The sequence below is a fragment of the Sceloporus undulatus genome, chromosome 2 (assembly GCF_019175285.1).
Source record: "Sceloporus undulatus isolate JIND9_A2432 ecotype Alabama chromosome 2, SceUnd_v1.1, whole genome shotgun sequence".
Classification (NCBI taxonomy): Eukaryota; Metazoa; Chordata; class Lepidosauria; order Squamata; family Phrynosomatidae; genus Sceloporus; species Sceloporus undulatus.
The window spans coordinates 75,705,625-75,727,500 of NC_056523.1; the positions used below are offsets into that span (position 1 = coordinate 75,705,625).

General features: G+C 41.8%; 1 protein-coding gene across 2 annotated transcripts; it reads left to right on the plus strand.

Moving 5' to 3' along the window:
- Positions 1-251: 251 nt before the first annotated feature.
- Positions 252-21,233, plus strand: RASSF1 (Ras association domain family member 1). Of its 2 annotated transcripts, none has more exons than XM_042452324.1 (5): positions 252-569; positions 15,665-15,769; positions 16,103-16,400; positions 17,141-17,256; positions 20,078-21,233. In XM_042452324.1, the coding sequence occupies exons 1-5, from the start codon at positions 402-404 to the stop codon at positions 20,222-20,224; spliced, it is 834 nt and encodes a 277-aa protein (XP_042308258.1). In that variant the 5' UTR covers positions 252-401; the 3' UTR covers positions 20,225-21,233. The 2 variants fall into 2 exon arrangements, with proteins under 2 accessions (XP_042308258.1, XP_042308259.1); XM_042452325.1 differs by lacking the exon at positions 252-569 and adding an exon at positions 10,401-10,557.
- The last annotated feature ends 643 nt before the right edge of the window (positions 21,234-21,876 follow it).

A 21,876-nucleotide genomic window follows, 5' to 3' on the forward strand; every position in this document is an offset into this window, starting at 1 on the left:
AGAATTCCATAGCCTTGAGCCAGAAAAAGGATTAAAGCGCTGCCAAAGCACTGTTCTAGAGAGAAGGGGCGTGACCATCTGGGAAAGAGGGCGGGGCTTCGTCAACCAATCAGGCCGCCTCGTGGGGGGGTGACGTGTATACGTTCCAATCCCAACGGCTGCCGGGGACGGTTGGAAGAGAGGGCGCGGTCTTTCCTTTGGCCCCGCCCACCCAGCCACACCGCGCGCTGTCTTAGCTCCGCCCCCTCCTTTAGTGCCACTCTAGCAGCAGCAGCGCTTGGCGAAGGAGGGAGCGCTGAACCGTCGGGAGAGACGGCGTTCCGAGGCGGCGGCGTTGTTGGAGGAATTTTGTCCCTTTCGGGGCGCGGTCGGCGTCGTCAAGCGAGAGTGTTTTTTGTGGCATGAGCGAGGAGGAGGAGGAGGGCGCGCCTCCTTCCTCCTTCGAGATGACCTGGAGCAGCACCACCAGCAGCGGCTACTGCAGCCAAGAGGACTCCGACTCCGAGCTCGAGCAGTACTTCACCGCCCGCACCTCCTTCGCCCGGAAGCCCCACAAGGAGAAGGAGAAGGTCAGAGGCAGAGAGGCAAAGCCCTTCCCAGTTTCCAAGCCCTAGTCCTGGGTCTCTTCTCCTCCTCCCCTTCTTTTCCTCCATCCCTCTAAATCTTCCCATCATGGAAGAAGCTGCTACGCTGTGGCTGGGAACTGGGTCATCCCAGGACCATAGTAGGGCTGGGAGAGGCCCCCAGGGCACCCCTTCTGCCACCCAGGGACTCTCTGTCAACGCTTCCCCATTGACAGTCTCCTGCCATTAGAATCCAAACAGGGCAGGCTTTGCTGCCCCCTGCCCACCATTTCGTACACCTCCGACTCTGCCAAAATCTCCATAGAGTTGGGAGGGAGCACAAGGGCCACCCAGCCCAACCCCATTCTGCCATGCAGGAGCTCTCTATCAAAGCACCCCCTGGGACAGGTGGCCATCCAGCCTCTGCTTAAAGACCTCCGAGGAGGGAGACTCCACCTCACTCCGAGGAAGGAGTGGGTTCCACTGTCGAACAGCCCTTACTCTCAGGTTGACCTGGAATGTCTTTCCCTGGAGCTTGCATCCATTGCTCCGGGTCCTAGTCTCTGGAGCAGCAGAAAACAAGCTTGCTCCCTCCTCAATATGACTTCCTTTCAAGTATTTAAACAGGGCTATCCTATCACCTCTCAGCCTTCTCTTCTCCAGGCTGAACATCCCCAGCTCCCTAATTCTCTCCTCACAAGGCATGGCTCCCAAACCCTTCCCCATTTGGGTTGCCAGAGGTGTGAGGATAGCCTTTGTAGCTCCTCAGGCGCTTAGTTGACTGCCAAGTGGCAATTAAGCACTTTCATTTCACACCAGCCAGGTCTTGCTCTCTCTCTCTCTCTCTTTTTTCTGTGTCTCAGCTTCTCCAGGAGACAAGGCTGGTGGAAATGAAGCTCTCATGAAGGGCTGGCGATTCCAAGATGTGCAAAAACCAAAACTGGCATTTATTTATTTATTCCATTTTATTAATGGGACCCAAGGGGAATCACAAGATAGAAACACTTTAGAAATAATTTTCAGAAACCACAAAGTAACCCAGTTAAAACAGTATAAAATTAAGATAAAAAAACCATACAAAAGTTAAAACGCATCATCATATTTATTTATTTGCTGTCTCTTTCTGTCCCTGGCTGGGATCTTTTGTAAGGGCAGCCCAATGCACACAAGCAGCTAAACTCTAAATCCTAAAGGATCAAGAGATAATAAAACCAGTATAGGACCCACTAAAGAGGGTGAGAACAAAACTTAGATGAAATCAGCAAGACTGGTAAGACGGGAAAGATACTTTCCGTAACTTTTTATAAAGCTGATTTAGAAATGGTCAGTTTGGGTTGTCTGCTTGTGTTGTTGTTGTTGTTGTTGTTGTTTGGAGAGGGGGGCTACTAAAGATTTAGTAAGAGGACTCCATATTTTGGAGATAGGGGCTCACATGCAGTAGCAGTTTGATGGAGGTTACTAAGCTTAAAACATTACATAAAAATGTCAAAACATCAGGCAACAATAAACAAAACAGTGTAGTCTTTTTGAGCGTGTGAATGGGAATGGTCCAAATTGGGATATCCAGTTCCTTTTGGAAAGGGAGGGTTAGAAAGCAGATTTGGGAGAGTTTCACATATTGCTGTCAGCACAACTTCACTGAGAGAGCAGTAGTTTTGCTTTAGGCTGCCTAGGGAGGGGTGGCATGAATTAAAAAGCAAATGCAGGTTAATATTAATAGGAATCTCCTGACTGTGTTCAACAGTGGAATTTGCTGCCTCAGAAAGTGGTGGAGTCTCCTCCCTTGGAGGTTTTTAAATAGAGGCTGGCATTTTAATTGTGAGCTCCTGCATGGCAGGAGGTTGGACTGTAGGGCCCTGATGGTCTCTTCCAACTCTGTGAGTCTTCTGGATGAATGTCACATACAGTATATAATTTTTCTTAGTATTGTTTGCACATCCACATGTATATGGCAGTAAACTCAGAAGGGAGCAGTTGCCTGTACATGCTAGTAAAATTGTTCTGTCTCTTAATAAGCCATCACCCAGCAACACTAGTAGGAGATACACTTGGCGAGTAGACCTAACAGAAACAACAGGTGTGGGATTATTCTTAATAGGGAAGGGTGCCTATAGCCGGAAGATCTTAAGCCACTGTGGCAGCTTGGCAAGCTTCATTTGAGAGGAATGAATGAATGAATGGTCATTTGAGGATAAGATGGGATTTACTACATGATGCTCCAGTGTGATGACAAAGCAGCTGACATAACTATCATCCATGTTGGTTTTAAATGAACAAAATTCTGTTGTGTATGTGGGCGGGAAGATCTGCATAGTCAGTTGGTTGTAAAATGTTCCCTTGCTTTGAGTTAATGTGGGGTGAGCCTCAGTTGAGATGAAGGTAATCTTGATGTGTGTGGCTACCAAGTGAAAGTCCCCAAAGTTATTTCTCCACTTGCCTTAATTTCCAGAGAGTGACTTTCCTGTTTTTCTAAGTGTTTGGTTCAAGATATGTGGTATAACGTCACACATTTCTCCAAACATAGCAACTCAAGAATTAGATTTGGATCCCAACAAGAGAATCCTTGATTTGCTGCCACCTTGTCCTGCCAGTGCCTTTTATCTCTTTGGAGATAAAGCTATTTGGGGATGATACACGAACAGGATATGAAGGCTGGCCTTGATTACATCTGATAGGAAAGAGGCATGAAGATAATGCTTCAGACCCAGAATTTTATTTCTGACCGCCACTGATTTGGACTTTGAACATAATATGATCACATCACCTCTTGGTACCTCAGACTTCCTTTTGCAAAACTGTAAAGATGATTGGAAATGGACAGTTGTTAATACGTGCTAACACATATTAAAACTTCACTTTTACTTTAGTTTACTTCATGCTAGAGAAGAGGCTTGGTTAGTTAGTGCTTAAAGGAAGGGTACATGGACTTGAAATTGCCTAGAATGCATCCACCTGTGAGGTAAAAACTTGGTCCTCATCCCAGTCCCTGGTTGATCAGGAATGTATTATTAGGGAGTTCGCAGAACTGGTTTTGTGGCATTCGGATTAACTCAGGGTCATGATTTGCACTGCAGTGAAAACTAAGCATCTTTGTCTCAGTGAAATGGATATAAAGCTCTCCTGAAAATATGTATTCCAGGTCAAATAATAAACAAGGCCAAACACAGGAATATACTCGACATACCTATTCTTTCTCAGTCTGTTGTTTTATTTTCTCTCCCTGCTACAATTCGGCTCTTTATTTTAGCAGAAAGTGGTTGTCATAGAGGTTCTCAGTGCTATTAGGTATCTGGCATCATTTTGATGGGTGATGTGAGGTGGTGAATATTCCTGTAGATTGACTATAACATTAAACTCTGCACGTTATCTGACATTGGGACCCAGGCAACTCAATTTCAGAGTTTTGGGGTTTTGCCTCACTTGCACACGTGCTGAAGTTTAGCACTTCACTTATCCCATAAAGAGGGGATGGCATGAGGGCTAAATATTCCAGGTTGATCTTAAGCAAGTGATTGCCTGACTATGGATTCTATTTCTTGGCTATTATAGATGCTTGAGGCTTGCCATTTTGTGTATAAAGACAAGGTGTGACTTTGTGATGTTGAAACTCACTATGGGAGTTGTTAGTCCAGTCTCTGATTATTCATGTAGCTCCCTAAGCAATGTGTGGAGTGTTTTGCTAAAAATTCCTATAAAGATGCTATGAAAATTCGGAATGGCGCCATATTAAGAATGATGGCTGTTGGCTGGGTTGGAGGACTGTTGCAAAAAAGGCAATTTCTTCAAACATTTGAGCGCCCACCCTGTGCTACTAGATGTCAATTTGCCAGAGAAGAAAAGAGACTGGTTGTTATTATTACTGTGTGATCAGGAATAGCTGAACTTGCCTGAGGAGTCAAAGCAAATGTAGGTGTAAACATGCAGGTACAAGATGCAGCCAAGGCAGTCTGGACTTGTCTGAATAATAATAACAACTGGTTGAAACCTTTGCTAGAGAATTGTTGTTGTTCTATGCCTTCAAGTTGTTTCCAACTTATGGTAACCTTATCATGGGGTGTTTTGTTTTGGTTTTTTTGCAAGTTTCTTGGGGGGGGGGGTTGCCATTGCCATCCTCTGAGGCTGAGGGAATGTGATTTGTCCAAGGTCACCCAGTGGGTTTCCATGGCCAAACTGGGATTCGAATCCTGGTCTCCTTAGTCCTAGTCCAGCGCTCAAACCACTGCACCATGCTGACAGAGTTTAAAATATGTTTCCCCCCCCTGGAATGCCATCTTGGTTTAGAGTACATCTTGGTTTAGATATATTGGGATGACAGGAATGAAATCAACAGCTGAAAGGGTTCTTGTTCTTGAGACCAGAAGCGTATGACTCGAGGATGATGTAGATCAATCAGGCCCTTTAGGAAGTCATATTTTTGGAGAAATAGAGGAGAAGGATATGAATCATCAGTGATTAAAGATGAGAGAGTAGGGTTGTAATGTGTTTTATTGCATCTGATAAGAGAAGGTCAGGAAGAAGGAAAAATGGAAAGGAGGGAATTGGTAGTGGAATCACATCTGTTAATGTCCAGATTTAGCAGCCATCTAAAACTACAGTAGAAGGTGAAAATGGCACCTGTATCTAGTACGTACTCCTCATCAAATGGTTCAGGTCTGAAATTTATTATTTATTTATATCCTGACTTTCTCCAGGCTGCTTATTAATAAATATTAATAATTAATAATTAATATTAGGTTATTAATAAATATATAGTAGTAGGTGTTGGTGGCTGCGATGGTGTCTTTCAGGCTAGTATTAGTCCTATTTTGTGGTACACAGTCATGAAAATAGTACAGGTTTGTTCCAGGTTTGCGTCCCAGCCTTTCTAGTCAATGAATCATGTTTATGGGTCTCGACTAGCATGGAGGACACTGTTGGTTTCTGGGGAGAAATGAGGAAGAAAAATTAGGGAGAGAGATTGTGTGAGCATTATTGCCCTCATGACTGTCTCATGGCTTTCTCAGAGGAATCCGTTTGGCCCATGTAGGAAATAAAAGTCCTGGGTAGGGCTATGGTATGATCTAGCAAGGCTCTTGCATGGATGCTTTTGCTTATTTCAGTAGGAATGAAGTTCAGTTTTTCTTTCTCCAACATTGTTGTCAAAATGACAGAACCTTGGAATTTGCAAAGTTTGTGTATTGCTGGCATTTCTGACAGCAACTGTTGATTTAAAGAAATTCAGATCTTTAAAGTACTTGTCCAATGCAAATCATTACTTTTTAAAAAAGATTTAGGCTTTTGTTCTTGCTCTGGTTAATTGTTCTTTCTGCTTGCATGTATACTTGACTACTTGTGCTAAGCAGTGGGCCATCTTCTGTGTTCCTTCTTTGCAAAAGAGCCACATATGCCATAGAAGCACTCTAAGAAAATGGAACAAAACTCAGACAAGCCTTTCCTGAGCAAAGCAGCTAAGAGCCCATATCAGACTGGATTTGAATATTTACCCAAACTAACATTTCTGCTCTGAATGAGCATGGAACTTTTTTGAGTAGGAGGGTTTCTGATAGCCCTGTGTACTGGCAGAGAATGCTAACCCGACTACTTAACCAGTAATCATGGCACACGTTAACTTTTTAGCTAAATCATTTCAAATAGGGTTATTTCTTTCTTTTTGTAGGGGTGAGATGATGTGGGGAGTACTCCTGAGCTCAATCTGATCATAAAGATTGTGTTGTTCATCTCCTTTCATAAAGTAAGCTATTCAGCTGCTTTAACACATGCTACAGTCAAACTCATGAATTATCGTCTGTCAAAAGCATATGTTTGGTAAGGGCTTTTGTCTTAAACAGAAGCAAACAAATGACAGAGAATGTTATCTGAGGGACGATAGTAGCTGTAGCAAACCAGGGTGTGATGGGGCAGAGTTTTCAAAATACTTGTTTTTTAAAAAGTTAGGCACAAAAGGGGAAAATAAAGCACATTGGGGTGCTACAGATCCAAAGTCCAAGTTGCTTTTACAAATTGCTGTGAGTTGCTGCAGTACAGGCATTCAATCACTGCACCACCAGGGCACTACTGTATTTCTAAAATCGATTTTATTCCTTAGTATTAGTTCAAGTCTTTTGAAGAACCTGCTTGCCTTGAGATTTACTCTACCACATCATGAGAGTAAGCCTATTGTTTCTGTGGTAGCTTTAAATTATATAATTCTTATTTAAATGTATCACATGGATATTGAAGTCATTAGTAAGGTAGGAAACTGAGGCTATATATAATTGCAATACTATGATGCTGTTGAGAGAGAAAAAATGCTGCTATAGATTTTAGGCTGCAGCTTGCTTTTTTAAAAGGTATATTAAACCCTTCAATATTCCACTCTTAAGGTTGCTAACAATTACCTTTAAAAACAATAAAAACTTATAAATAAAATTATGTTTAAACTGGATGGCCCTTGGGGTCTCTTCCAACTCTACGATTCTGTGATTCTGTGAACACCTTCTTTTTAACAGCAGAAGCAGGGAAGGCATGAAAGCATCAGTCGTGGCAATAGAGTTAAACTAGTTGTGAGATCATTTCAAAAGGCATGGGAAAATTAAAATGCTTTTCTCTGGTGCTAAAAAAACTCAGGAAGGATGCCAATCAAGCCTCCCTGGGGAGAATGCTCCAGAGATTGTCCATACAGCTGAAAATATGCTCTCTTTGCCTGCCTTCTGTCTGACTTCCAAAAGCACCCAAAGAAGGGCCCTTGACATTGATCTCAGTCCATGATCAGGGTCATGTGAGCAAAGTGGCCCTTTGAATGCTCATTTCTCAAGCTACATAACATTTTAAAAGTAAGCACCAGTTACTCAGAAATGGTCACCATTATAGTTTTTTCAAGGCTTGCAGTATTATATATGCTTCCTGGAGCTGGTCCAGAGTGATCTTCAAAGGCAGATCTTCAAAGACATATAGAATACATTGTAGCAGTCTGCAGTGTTGGCTGCCAGGGTATGATTTGTCCTTGGTATCTCTGCTGGCACAAGCTGTGTCCAGGCTGACATTCTTCGCATTGGACCATTGCTACCTAAAGTGGTAGTCTGTGGATCACTGTTGGTTTGTGGAGGGTTTCCAGGAAAGAAAGGAGCAGTTAGAACCAATGGACACAAATATGGTGTTAGTTTCTGGCACGTAAGAAAATAAAAATGGTTGCTCCCACACATTAGGAGGCCTGAGAAGCACTACTTTAGACAAGGTGTGGTTTTGTTACACCATATTGTTATCACTGACTGTGAATGCTGTATTGCCACCAGCCATGGGCGTCTTTCCAAAGTAGGTGCTGTATTGTTTTTAATTGGGGACTGGATCTTAGAGACAGTTCTTCATTTTGTAAACAGGATGCCTGTGACACTGTCTTGCTTGGCCTGGGAGCAGGAGGGAGATGTGCTCTTCCCCTTCTGTCCAGAGCCATCTTTCCCCCTTTGCTTGTCCCACCCTTGCGGATTTCCTCTTGTTCTTTTCCACAGGACACAGCAACTTCCCATCTTGTTCACTGGGTCAGGTCTTTATGCATGGGAAATGCTGTTTTCCTCAACACGCCCAGTTTTTCACAATCCAGCCATGGTACAGGCCTCATTGGATTTGTAAGCTTCTGCAGACTGATGAATGGCAGGTTAATAATAAGAAAATATTTCTTCCATAGAACTCCCTGCTACAGAGATATTAACCTGTAGCTGATAAACTGGTGACCAGCCAAAAATGCAAGAACAAAGCCACGGCAGCTATATATTCTTCCAGAAGACATGGATGGGGAAAAGGCAGCCTTCTTCGTGCTGTGGAATAAAGCCTAGCACCCTTCCTCAATAGAAATGTCTGCTCTCTAGCTGTGGAATGTACCATTTAGTGTAAAACAGCAAAGGAGCTTCTTTTGCTTCCTTATGTGTTTGTGTCTGTCAGAAGAAGAGAGCTAAATTGGATCTTTCCAGACTGATGCTCAATATTCATATTACATATGATGGAGGGGGGCACAGTATGCTTCCCTTAAACAAGAACAAATCATTCCCTTAAACATAAATGAAATAAACTTAATGTGGCTGTCTGAATCTGTGATAGTCATTCTCCAACAGGTATTGACCAAGGTTTTTGAATTGTATCTAATCAGATGTGTTTTCAAAGATGACATAATATCACCTAGCTCTAAAATGTAGTATTAAATTTGGCAATCTGCTTTGGAGACCTTCCTCTTTATCTAATGAGATAAAGCATGTTGGAACAAGAAAGGACCTTTTCTGTTGTGGTATCACTTCTGGGGAACTCCATTTTCTGGGATGGTCCCTGTAGTTTTTATTTTGTTTATGCACTCATTTCTGTACCACCTTTAGGTCCCAAGAACTACCATAGCAGTTTACACAACAGAAATAAGCTTTTTAGTGAGAAGCAAAGGTGAAGAGCTTTTTAATCTTCCCAGACTTCAAAAATGATACAGATGTTTAGTACCAATATTTGTACTGGTATTTGTACTCAAGTTCCTACACTGGTATTTGATGCTTAGGGCTCTTTGTTGTTGTTGTTGTGTGCCTCCAAGTCATTCTTGACTTATGGGGATGCTAAGGAAAAGCTATCATAGGGTTTTCTTGACAAGTGTCTTTAGAGGGGGGTTGCTATTTCCAGTCTCTGAGGCTGAGAGAGTTTATTTTGGAATTTGTACTCAATTTCTTTTACCGATGTTTTTGTGATTTCTTTTGGAAGGTGCATATAAACTTATTAAACAAGAAAAAATTCGAAAATAATAGAATCATAGAATTGGAAGAGACCAGAAAGGCCATCCAGTCCAACCCCCTGCCATGCAGAAAATCTCAAAGCATACCTGGACAGATGGCCATCCAGCCTCTGTTTAAAGACCTCCAAGGAGGAAGACACCACCACACTCCAAGGTGTAAAGATATAAAGAAAATGTAAAGATATATGACTGAGCACAAACCATTTATGGATGTGAGAGCTAGACAGATAAGAAAGAAGAAAGGAAGAAAATCCATTAATTTGAGATGTGGTGCTAGAGAAAAGTGCTGAGGATCCCAAGGACAGCCAAAAAAAACAAACAAATGAGTCCTAGACCAGATCAAGCCGATTCAAAAAGATGACTAAACTGAGGCTGGGGTGCTTTGGACACATCATGAGAAGGAAGGAGTCATTGGAAAAGATAATAATGCTGGGAAAGGTGGATGGAAATAGGAAGAGAGGAAGGCCACATGCTAGTTGTTGGATGGACTCTATTAAGGAGGTCATGGGTCTTATGGGGTTGCAGGAATTAAGCAGAGCAGTGGAGGACAGGGGGTCTTGGAGGTGTCTCATCCATAGGGTTGCCGTGAATCAAGATCGACTCAAGGGCAGTTAACAACAACAAAAACCTTCTTAAACAAATATGATCAATACTCAGTAACAAATGGTAGTTGGCTTGTCTTCAGCTACATGTATTTAGCTCATCCATATGATTAGAATCCCACTATTTTTCAGAGGAACTGAGGACAGTTTTGTCTCCCAGCCACCTGTGAGACAAATGGAGGGGGGAAATTGAGTTGCCAAAAGCAACTACAGGTGTTTAACCAGGAACTGCCACATCTGAATGTAGCACTGGAATAAAGCGCACTACACTGGCTTTAATAAGACAGAAATCCAAAGCTCTGTTTCAGTTGCCTTAGCGTACAGCTCCTGCAGATGCTTGCTTAACATGACTGCTCATTCCTAAATCTGCATGCTTCATTTGTAAAGGCTTCCCTGGGGAAGTGGAGATCAGTCTCTCCCATTTCCCCCTTGCTTGTATGGTTATTCATGGATGGGAAAGGAAGTGGTTTCCAGTAATCCCTGAAGAATTCTGATTGGTGATTGATGATCTCACTCAGAATTCCCCATAATCTCCCTCCCCCTCCCTCCAAAGAGAGTGATGTCAACAGGAAAGGAGGCTGATGCAACTGGGAGCAAGCAACTGCGCCTGAGAAGCTGTGGAAGTGAAACTGATTTTAATGATAGATGTGAGAAGGTGCATGTAATTCTGTGAGGAGGACTACACTTCAGAAAAGCTGCTGTGTTCCTGTTAAACTGTGATCTTTACAGCATAGATTCCTGGTTATCATATGGATAGGGGATGTTAATTTCTTTCTTATTGGGAGGATCTAATTTTTTTAAAGTGTGCTCAGCACTGCTCTTCTAACTGACATCTGCCTTTTAAAAACAAGTGGTTTAAACATTTCTTTTACACTTATTTGTAAAGCAGACCATTGTTGGTTAATATAACCCCGATGCCTTTTGAAATGCCATCACTGTCTGTGGTGACAGAATAACTCATGGAAATAACTTCATGTCCTTAAATCAAATCTCTCTACTGTACCTTAGATATAATCATGACATGTTGCACACTGAAGTAAAAAGCACAAGGGAGACTTGCTGTACCACATGATTTTACAGTTGCACCCCTATAAATCTATAAAAAGGCTTCCTTCCATTTCCAAGTGTTTTGGAGCAGTTCAGATTTTGAGGCTGAATAGAGAGCCAGGAGCCAGTGTGGCATAGTAGTCTGTGTATTGGACTAGGACTCTGGGAGACCAGGGTTCAAATCAAAGCATACCCGAAAGATGGCCATCCAGCCTCTGTTTAAAGACTTCCAAGGAGGGGGACTCCACTACACTCCAAGGGAGTGTAGTGTGTTCCACTGTCGGACAGCCCTTACTGCTAGGAAGCCCTGTTTAAATATTTGAAGGGATGTCATATTGAGGAGGGAGCAAGCTTATTTTCTGCTGTTCCAGAGAACAGGACCCAGAACAATGGATGCAAGTTACAGGAAAAGAGATTCCACCTCAACATTAGGAGGAACTTCCTGACAGTAAGGGCTGTTCAACAGTGGAACAAACTCCCCCGGAGTGTAGTGGAGTCTCCTTCCTTGGAGGTCTTTAACCAGAGGCTAGATGGCCATCTGTCGGGGATGCTTTGATTTGGATTTCCTGCATGGCAGGGGGGTTGGACTGGATGGCCCTTGTGGTCTCTTCCAACTCTATGATTTTATGATTCTCTTCTCCAGGCTGAACATCCCCAGCTCCCTAAGATGTTCCTCATAGGGCATGATTTCCGGACCCTTCACCATTTTAGTCACCCTCCTTTGGACACGCTCCAGTTTCTCAACATCCTTTTTGAATTGTGCCCAGAACTGGACAAAGTATTCCAAGTGGGGCCTGACCAAAGCAGAATAGAGTGACACTGTTACTTCTCTTGATCTAGACACTATACTTCTATTGATGCAGCCTAAAATCTTATTGGCCTTTTTAGCTGCCGCATCACACTGTTGACTCATGTTCAACTTGTGGTCTACTTGGATTCCCAGATTCCTTTCATACGTAGTCTCATTCAGCCAGGTGTCCCTCCATCCTATATCTCTGCATTTCATTTTTCCGTGATGAATATCATCCTGTTAGCTTTGGCCCAGATTTCTAGTCTATTCAGTTCCTTTTGAATTTTGATTCTGTCCTCTGGGATATTAGCTACTCCTCCTAATTTGGTGTCATCTGCAAATTTGATAAGTATGCTCCCAATTCTGTCATCCAGGTCATTGATAAAGATGTTGAATAGCACTGGGCCCAGGACAGAACCCTGTGGGACCCCACTGGTCACTTTTCTCCAGGATGAAAAGGAGCCATTGTTGAGCACCCTTTGGGTTCAGCTGGTCAACCAATTACAAATCCATGTAACAGTTACCTTGTCTAGCCCACATTTTACTAGCTTGTTTGCAAAAATGCCATGGGGAACCTTGTCAAAGGCCTTACTGAAATCAAGATATACTATATCCACAGCATTCCCTTCATCTATCAAGCTGGTAATTGTATCAAAGAAAGAGATTAGATTTGTCTGGCATGACTTGTTTCTCTGAAACCCATGTTGACTTTTTGTGATTATGGCATTGCCTTCTAGATGTTCACAGACTTTCTGTTTAATGATCTGCTCCAGAATCTTTCCTGGTATTGATGTCAGACTAACTGGACGATAATTGTTGGGATCCTCTTTTTTCCCCTTTTTGAAGATGAGGACAACGTTTGCCCTCCGCCAGTCTGCTGGGATCTCTCCTGTTTTGTAGGAGTTTTCAAAGATTATTGATAATGGTTCTGATATTACATTTGCCAGCTCTTTTAATACCCTTGGATGTAGTTCATCTGGTCCTGGAGACTTAGATTCATTTAGATTAACCCAGTATTTCTATACTACCCTCTTACTTATTCTGTGCTGAAATTCCCCTATTCTGTCCTCTGCTCCATTATCCTCAGGTTGAGCACCCTTTGCCTTTTCTGAGAAGACTGAGGCAAAGAAGGTGTTGAGTAATTCTGCCTTTTCTCTGTCTTCTGTTAGCATTTTGCCATCTTCTCCACACATTGGCCCTACCTTTTCCTTCTTCTTCCTTTTGCTGCAGACATACAAAAAAATAATCCCTTTTTACTTTTCTTAACATCTCTTGCAAGCCTGAGTTCATTCTGTGCTTTAGCTTTTCTTCCTTTGCCCCAACACATGCTTGTTATTTGTTTGAATTTCTCTTTGGTGATTTCCCCATTTTTCATTTCTTATACATGTTCTGTTTAAAACTTAGCTCAATAAGATGCTAATACACACACACACACGAAGCAATAGCAAAAGCAGCTTCATTTATATACTGTTTCATACCACCTAAGTAGTCTCTAAGCGTTTTACAACTGTAAGCTATTTGCCCTCCAACAAGCTAGGTACTCATTTTAGAAATCTTGGAAGGAGATCAGGCTGAGTGGACCCTGAGCCCTTGGCTAGTATTGAACTTGCAACCTTATGGTTTGTGAGTGAGTGGCTGCAGTACAGGCATTTAACCATTGTGCCACCAGGGCTCTTTGATGTTGCAACAACCTGCTGTTTCTAACAGTACATTGGAGCAGATGAGTTTGAGAATCTTGGAGTCCACAGAGGGTGTTCCTGTATAATTTATCCCTTTGAGTCATTAGATGGAAAATGATGAATTAAGATAATTAAGTAATTAAAATAGCAAGTAGATTTATGCACAATTCTGTACAAACAAGTCACTTTATATCATTGTGAGTATCTTATACAGTGCTGAATACCTATTTTACAGCTTCTGGGAACCTAAGTGCCGGTTGCATGCTGCATACATGCAGATGAAATATAAATATATCTTGCAGCTTGGTTGGTGTAACTCCAACCTAAGGTGTATTGAATATTTCAGTTTCTCTTGTCACACCCATATGTGATGCTTATATGCAAATATTTTGTTACCTGTTAGCAGTTGAGAATGGAAAACAAGAAGCTGTTGAAGAACTGCAGGTTGGTACAGTGGACTTACCAGAGGAGATAAAGAAGAGGACTAGAATGAAATCTAGAATAAGGACTTTACTTCAGTCTTGTAGTTTCTCTTGGCACGACATTGGTATTTATGTTAAGTCTGGTGCTGTATCATTCTGTTATTTCTCGTTAAGTCTTGGTGGTTCATACTGTTCTGCCCGGAGCATAACAGTATATTTATGTAATTAATATGATCATCCAGAGTAGGGAATGCAAATATATTCTGCAAATATACCTAGTTTCTCAGAGTTAGCCTTCCAGTATGTTTGCTACAACACACTCAAAGGCGGGATACAGACCTCCCAAATCAGGCAGTCTATCTGTGCCTTGTTTTGCTGCGCAAGGGAGCTGTAGCGGACAAACCACGCGGCTCCCTCGCACAGCAAAAAGATCCCACAAAAAGCGGGTTCTTTCTGCGGTGCCATTGTGACACCGCAGTGTGCCAATGGCGCATTTGTTATGTCACAATGACACCAGGACGTGTGGACGCTAGGCACCTGTCACGTCAAAATGGCGGCGCCCGTATGTACAGGGCGCCACCATTTTGACGCCCTCGTCACATGCTGGGGTGAGGCACGTATGGGCGGTGCGCCCTCAGCCAGCCCCTAGCACGTGACGAGGGCGCACTTTAGGCCCGTCTAAATCGGGCCAAACTGTCCCTGAAATCCTCCCAGATCCAAAAAGGTGTTTGGAAATTTGGTACAAGACTAGGAGGAGGGGAAGGCACATGCTCTTTTGACTTCAAATCAGTTTTCTGACAGATCTGCAAGTTGCATTTTCTGTGCAGATAGTTTATAAACAGCTTTTGAAGTTTACATAGACAGATGAGAGTTTGAATTTCATGTATATCAAAGGTATATATCCACCTTTAGATTTTTGTTATAATGTACCAGGGTTGGAGAAATTGAGCTGGGGTACCTGAAAATCTTTATTAGGAGAACTGAACAACAAAATGAAATGCCTTCCTTTTCTGGAAGGAGGACTATACACATATACACCAAAAATACTTCCCCAACCCACAAACATACAATACTGTGGTCAATAGCTTACAGTCCTATAGATTTATACATAGAAAGGGTTCTGAAATATTTGATTGGCTTATAGGTCAAACTATTATTAGTAATATATTATCCTTACTTTCCCATAATCACATATAAAATACAGTGAATCTGGGAGAGGAATCTTAGTCCTCCTTATGTTACACTTTTGTACTGTGTTGCCTCACTATGGAGAAAGCAAACCACCCATTTTTATATATATATATATTTCAGTGTGGAGAAAAGAAGGTGGATGAGCTATCTTCCTCCTGCAGGATAATGGCAGTAGCAAGAGGGAAGTACTGCTGAATCCATCTGCAGCATCCCAGCTTTTGGGGTTACTCTATCCAGAAGTTTATTCTAAAAAAGGCAGACAGTTCTTCTCTTATTTAGTCCTATTCTCCTCTATGTAAAGCTTGCAGAGACGAAAGATGCAGTGGCTTTTTTCTAGAAGAAGTATGAGAGTACTGATCTCAACTAGGGGCAAGGGGTCTAACAGTTGGTAAGCAGGCAAGGTAATTTATAGGCTATATTGGCGTATACCAGAAGAAGATAGTCATTCTGAATTTTTTGTAAAGATACAAAGTGCTCTCACAGGAAGTGAGGATGATTTCATATTTATTCTTATTCTGCATCCCAGGAATTGATGGAAGATTTTAAAAAGGACTAAGTTGTGAGCCCACATGCAAGGCTTCTGATTTCTGAAGCTTAGGCATAAACTAATTCAAAATCACTGATATTTTGCAGGATGAGCAAATTGATTGGGAGAAGCCCATTCTGTCTCAGGCTGAGATTGAACAGAAGATAAAAGAATATAATAGCCAGATCAACAGCAACCTGTTCATGAGCTTGGTAAGTTTCAGGAGAGGTATACATCGAAATAACATCGCACCTGAGCCTCAAAGGCCTGTCCTGTTCTCCCTACTAAATCCTTAAAGATATTATATAGTAACCATTCCATGCATGGTGTTCTGTCCCTACTTTTGTGGTTCCTCAATTCTAACAAGTCTAAAAACCCAACTGAGTACCTTCCTCTCCCCAAGGCAGCACCTCTTAGACCCTTTTCCAAAATTTCTACAAATTCTCTTTTATTTTTTGGCTTCTCAGACCTGCAGCCCGGTTTTGGTACCTTTTAGTTTTATTGCCCTGACCCTTCTGGCCAACTGACTAATTGTTCTTCCACAGAACAAAGATGGTTCTTACACTGGCTTCATCAAGGTGCAGTTAAAGCTGATCCGTCCTGTCTCAGTACCTGCCAATAAGAAGGCACCCTCCATCCAGGACACCAGGAAGGGTTCCTCCCGCAGTCAAGCTGTAAAGCGCCGCACCTCTTTCTACTTACCCAAGGACACAGTCAAGCATTTGCACATAATTTCTCGTACACGTGCCAGCGAGGTCATTGAAGCCCTACTGAAGAAATTCATGGTAGTTGACAATCCTCGAAAGTTTGCTCTCTTTGAAAGAACAGAAAAGGATGACCAAGGTACATCTTGAAAAAAAGATTGTAAATTATTTCAGGCTTGTAAATAGCCATTTTTCTGGTAACATACAAGACAGCAAGGCAAAGTTTTATTAACTGAAAAAGTGTTGTTTGTTTACATAAGTAAGTGAGAACATACTTATGTAAACTTTGTAAAGCGCTTTATAAAGCCTATGGTGCTATATAAATAAATGTAATAATAATAATAATAATAACAACAACAACATCCAGGCTAGTAACATTTGTCAGCCAGTAGCATGTGAGTCTGATTTATTCATGTTTTCAGCAATTAATGATATAATCTTATGATTACATATTTGAGCAAAACTATCCAGAGATCATGAAGAGCAGGTTTGTTCACTTTCTCTTGAAGGGTGATTGAAAATACAGTCCTGACTTCATTTGTAAAAAATTTGCAGACGTAAAAGTGATGCTCTATAAAACACGGGTCTCATTACTGTTAATTATAGGTGTGCATTAGAAGTCAGTCTCATCATTTTATGTTGCCTCTAAAATTAGATGGAAGGAAGAGTAGTTAATTCTCCTTCACAAGTGTTGCTTCTAATCATCAGTTTCTTCTTTCACTCCCTACTGAAAGAAACTGGGACTAGAAAACCAGTGTGTTTACAGCAGCCTCTCCTGGTAGAGAATGAATTGACCTAAAGTTATACAAGGTTTGTTTTGGGCTCTCCAGGGAACTGGGTCCTTTATTTAATTCTGATTCTGATGTTCTTTTCTGTCAGTATATCTCCGCAAACTTTCTGATGAAGAGCAACCTCTGCGTCTTCGACTGCTAGCTGGACCTAGTGAAAAGGCACTGAGCTTTGTTCTGAAGGAGAATGAAACTGGAGAAGTCAATGTGAGTATGGGCATTGAGATTTATCTCAGACTATGTGTCACATTATTTGAGGGTAGCTGCTGATTTGTCTGGCACTAAGACAAAGCCCATAACTATTTGGTATCAAGGAATTGTCCTGCTTTTTTTAAAAAACCCTCATTCAATAGAGGTGGGTAGTGAACCATAAGGCCCGTGCTCCAGATGCAAGGCTGGCTTATAAAAAAATGATGTGGAGTAGAAATTTTCTTGCAATTTTTTCTGTGAACTCTTTCCATTTTAAAAAACCTTTTGTTTCACAACATCATCTAATGAAGGAGTACAATTAAAATAAGACATTTGGAAAGCTATAATTTTATTTTCTGTATGCTTCTATAATATATGCACAGCTTATGAATTATTAGCATGCAATATTTCCAGTATGCCTTCATTTTTAATAAATGATTAAACAAAAGAAGAAATAGAATTGTCATCCCTTAAAATATTTACAAGCATTCCATTTTTAAAAACAACAACAACACACTCTCATTTGAGCCTTGATTTGTTTGACTATAACATTCAAATTATTTGAATACAATATTCAAACTGCATTAAATGTTCTTGTCTTTCCACGGTTTCTGTCAACATCCTTGGGCTGTGCAAAATGAAATGTACCCATCAATACTGGACAAGCAGGGGCCAAGGTTACATCCACCAAACCTGTATCAACTCTGGTGTCCAAGTCGGAGCAAATCCAAGTGATTTAATCTACAACCTTTTTTGGTCCAGATTGTAACAGACCCCAGACCACCCAAAGCAGGTCCACTGGGCAGGTTTGTCAGGATACAATAGTGTTAGACAAAAAAAGTCTTTTTTGCTACCTTTATTGTCCCACAATAGATAGATTTTAGCCTATTTTCAGTTAGACCTGCTCCAAGTGTTTTGCCAGTGTTGCTCTAATCACTATCTTACTTGTTTCATTGCTCCTGAGAAAATTAGGGGGCTGGTTTAACTCCACTTCATGAAAAGGGATGCTTTGGAGTGATAATGTCAACTGCCTTGGTCATTTCCCATTCCAGGAATCAGCCAGGGTTTCAACAGCAGGAAACTTTCCAAGAGCTATCAGAAATCCATCTGGATCCATCAGCCTCCTTGGGCAGATCATCTTAATAGTTCCCCATCCCCACAGAGTCCCTGACCAGTTGTAAACCAAGAAATTATCTATCCACAACAATGGAACAGTAGAAAGCTCCTCCATTCCCAGATCACCATCATCCACCCTGTACAGAAAGCAATGTCTAGAGCAGTGATGGCAAATTAATAATAATAATAATAATAATAATAATAATAATAATAGGATTTATTTATATGCCGCCCAATCACTGGGAATCCAGGCAGCTTACAACAGAGGGGATAATAGACGGTTCCCTGCCCTCAGACTTACAATCTAAAAGACACGACACAAAAGGAGAAGGGAATGGTGGGGGAGGGGATCAGGTCCAGCATTCTTCTCTCCCTCTGAGGCCTGGACCAAGGCAGATGGACTGGAGGGAGGGCCCTTTTCCTAATCGAGGCTGAGCCTGATGGCGTTGGGAGTGCCCAAACTCAAAGGTGTTCCTGCACCAAGTGTCACTCATTGCCAGGAACAGGACTTCCAGGGAGACAAGACATTGGGGTGGGACTTCAAACTTCTGGGGGCATGACTTCCCCGGAAACAGCTGAAGGCCCGGGATGGCTGGGAAGAGGAGAAACAGAGTCATGCCTGTTCTTTCTCCTCCCCCCTCAAAAATGACCAGCAATTTATCACAACGGGGCAGTATCCGTAAGCAGGTAATTTGTTCTTATCTGCAGAGCAACAGCAGGATGGGCCCTCATCCTCATGTCACTTCCAAAAGAGTGACTCTGATTTGGTGTGACCCCCTTTGGCAGTGACCCCCACAGCAGTCCCACTTATATTCCCCAGTTTGAGGGAGCTATTTCATTCCAGGGAACCTGCCGGAGACTGCTGGCTGGGTCTCAGTCCTGCAGAAAGGCAACTCACTGTGTGTTTAAAAAAATCCCAGAATGAAGGAAGAGGTGGAATATGGTATATGCAGCAGCTGCCAATCTCTATCCTTCACTCCCAGATGGTCTTTGGGTCCTCTTCTCTCTATTCAGGGCTGTAGCCTAGTTGTACCTTGTTGAGAGTGATACAGGGATTTTTTTCAGCAAGGATTATCATTACAGCTGGTGGAGTGAATATAGGACACAGATGACAGTAATAATAAATAATATCTCGCTTTTTGCCAGGCAAGCATTGGGATGGACACAGTTCTCATGTGTGCTATTGATTAATTCCATTGTTCAGGAGCATAGTAGCAAAACAGAAACTCAGATCATTGCCTAGTTTGCAAAGGCCATAGAGATGTTCCAACACTCATAGAGTGTTGGAGTTCCAACACTCATAGAATATGAGTTCCAACACTCTATGTTCCAACACTCTATGCTCCAACACTCATAGAATATGAGTTCCAACACTCTATTCTATGAGTTCCAACACTCATAGAATAAAAACACATAGGCACTCTGTAATAATACATTTCCAAGCTTTTATGGATATTTTAAGTGCTAATTCTGGGCAACTCCTTCAGTACAGTTCATGGACTTTGGGTGTTAATACATGTGCCAAATGTTCATGTGCTAGCTATAGAATTAGCTTCTCTGCCTCTCCCCCATTTCTTTCTCCACCTACCTACCTATCTGTCTTATCCTAAGTATGGGTCCCTCATTACCATTAAGGCTGTCCTTCTCATTTTGGGGCTGATACTAATTTCCTGACTGTAATGAGAACCCTCCTCACTGCTTCCCTTTTCGCTCTTTTCTGCAGTGGGATGCCTTTAGCATGCCTGAGCTACAGAATTTCCTTCGTATCCTTCAGCGTGAAGAGGAGGAGCATATTCGGCAGATCCTGCAAAAATATGCCCATTGCCGGCAAAAGATGCAAGAGGCTTTGGCCACTCGTACACCAGGTTGACGAACTGTCCCATCCCCAATCCAGCACTCCAGTAAATGTAAGATGGCATATGCAGCGAAGCGGCAAAGCCAAGTGGACTACGAGTGAAGCAATCCTGGGACTGTCTGTGGACTGAATGTGTTCTGGAGGGGGTGGGGAAGGGAAAACAGGGATGTGTGGATCTCCTTGCGAGCCCATGATTGATGCATGTGTGTGTGCTCCCCATGGATTGACTGGTTAATGGAGATGCGTGTATGACACAGCGGGATCGGGTAGGGAAATAAGAAAGTGTCTGTGGGATGTGTCTGAAAATGAAAACTTTAGTAGTACTGCTGTAGCAGCTCCTTTCAAAAGTGCCAAGATGCTAATGCCACACTGTATCAACAGACTTGCAGAGGCTTGAGTCTAGAGATGACTTGAAATTTAATGTAACATGAACCAAAGTAATTTAAAAATCAGGAGTAATTCCCAAGAAAAGAGATGTCTTTTACAAGTAACAGCCTGAAAAATATTAGTTTTCTATTTCTTTTGGAATTTGACTGTGAGGGCCCTTTGAAGGACTTGTCTAATTTATTCAGTATCTGTTTTAAACTGTTTTGCTTTGATCTACATTCCAACTAGATTAACAGCAATGTAAAACCTTTCACAAATAAGCTGGAAGTCTTACTTAGACTTGTCATATAAAACAAAGGAAAATAAAATCTCTTGTTTCCTGGATCTGAGTCAGGGACAGCAATTGGATAGACATCTTGGTAGCATATGGTCAAAATCAAAATACCAAAGAAAACTCCAGTAACAACTAAAAAGGAAAGTTTGAAGAGTTCTTGGTAATTTTTCTGAGACAAAAAACATGTAGCCTCAAAGGCATAATTATTGCAGTTCTAAGATTATTGTTGAATTATTGTTGTTGAGTTTGAAGAAACAAGGTCAATAAATGGACAATACAATACAGAGTAGTTCTGCAATAGAATGTACAAGGGCCCAAAATCTACCATGGAGGAAGGAATAAAGATCCTTTTGCTTTTCCAGGCATGTGTTTTTTCATTATTTGGTATGGAAACTAGTGACATAACAAATCTCAGGATGGCTGAATACTGTAGCTTAGATGACCATCTATTATGTATACATATACATGAAGAACCCATTGGTGTATATATAAGTGGCAGACTTGACTTAAACAGGACCTGGCAGGAAGTTGTGCTGTGATTGCAGTTGCATTTGTATTAGAGGCATAGGTACACCTACAGTAAAAATCCTCAATTTTCAAAGTCATGCGCATTCTCCAGAGTACTGAATCTACTAGTAGTGACTGACCCTTCTGGAGTATTTTCTCCTAGCTGATTGTCTTTGAAACCAATCCAATGGATGAAAGCCTTGAGGATTCAAGTTATGAATACCAATCATATATACCAATCAATAAAAGATTCAAGGGTGAGAAATGCTAAATGCATGTACTGTTTTAGAATCAGTTTCCTGATGGGACAATAAATGCATTCCACCACCACACCATTAGCAGAATCTGCGTTCAGAACTAAGTCTATTCTACTGTAACTCTATTCTTTGTATTCTCAATGTGGACCTTTGCCACCCCTCATTTAGATTGCAGCAAGAGAGTGAGTATTACTAAGTCAAGACATGTCAATGTGATAAATTAAGTTCATGTTATTGCTGAA

What these genes read in the sequence shown, in the direction of transcription:
- RASSF1 (XM_042452324.1), top strand. Translation starts at nt 402, where the DNA reads ATGAGCGAGGAGGAGGAGGAGGGCGCGCCTCCTTCCTCCTTCGAGATG. An exon ending in GCAACCTGTTCATGAGCTTG is followed by an intron (nt 15,770 to 16,102) that starts GTAAGTTTCAGG and finishes GTTCTTCCACAG; the next exon opens with AACAAAGATGGTTCTTACAC. An exon ending in ATGAAACTGGAGAAGTCAAT is followed by an intron (nt 17,257 to 20,077) that starts GTGAGTATGGGC and finishes TCTTTTCTGCAG; the next exon opens with TGGGATGCCTTTAGCATGCC.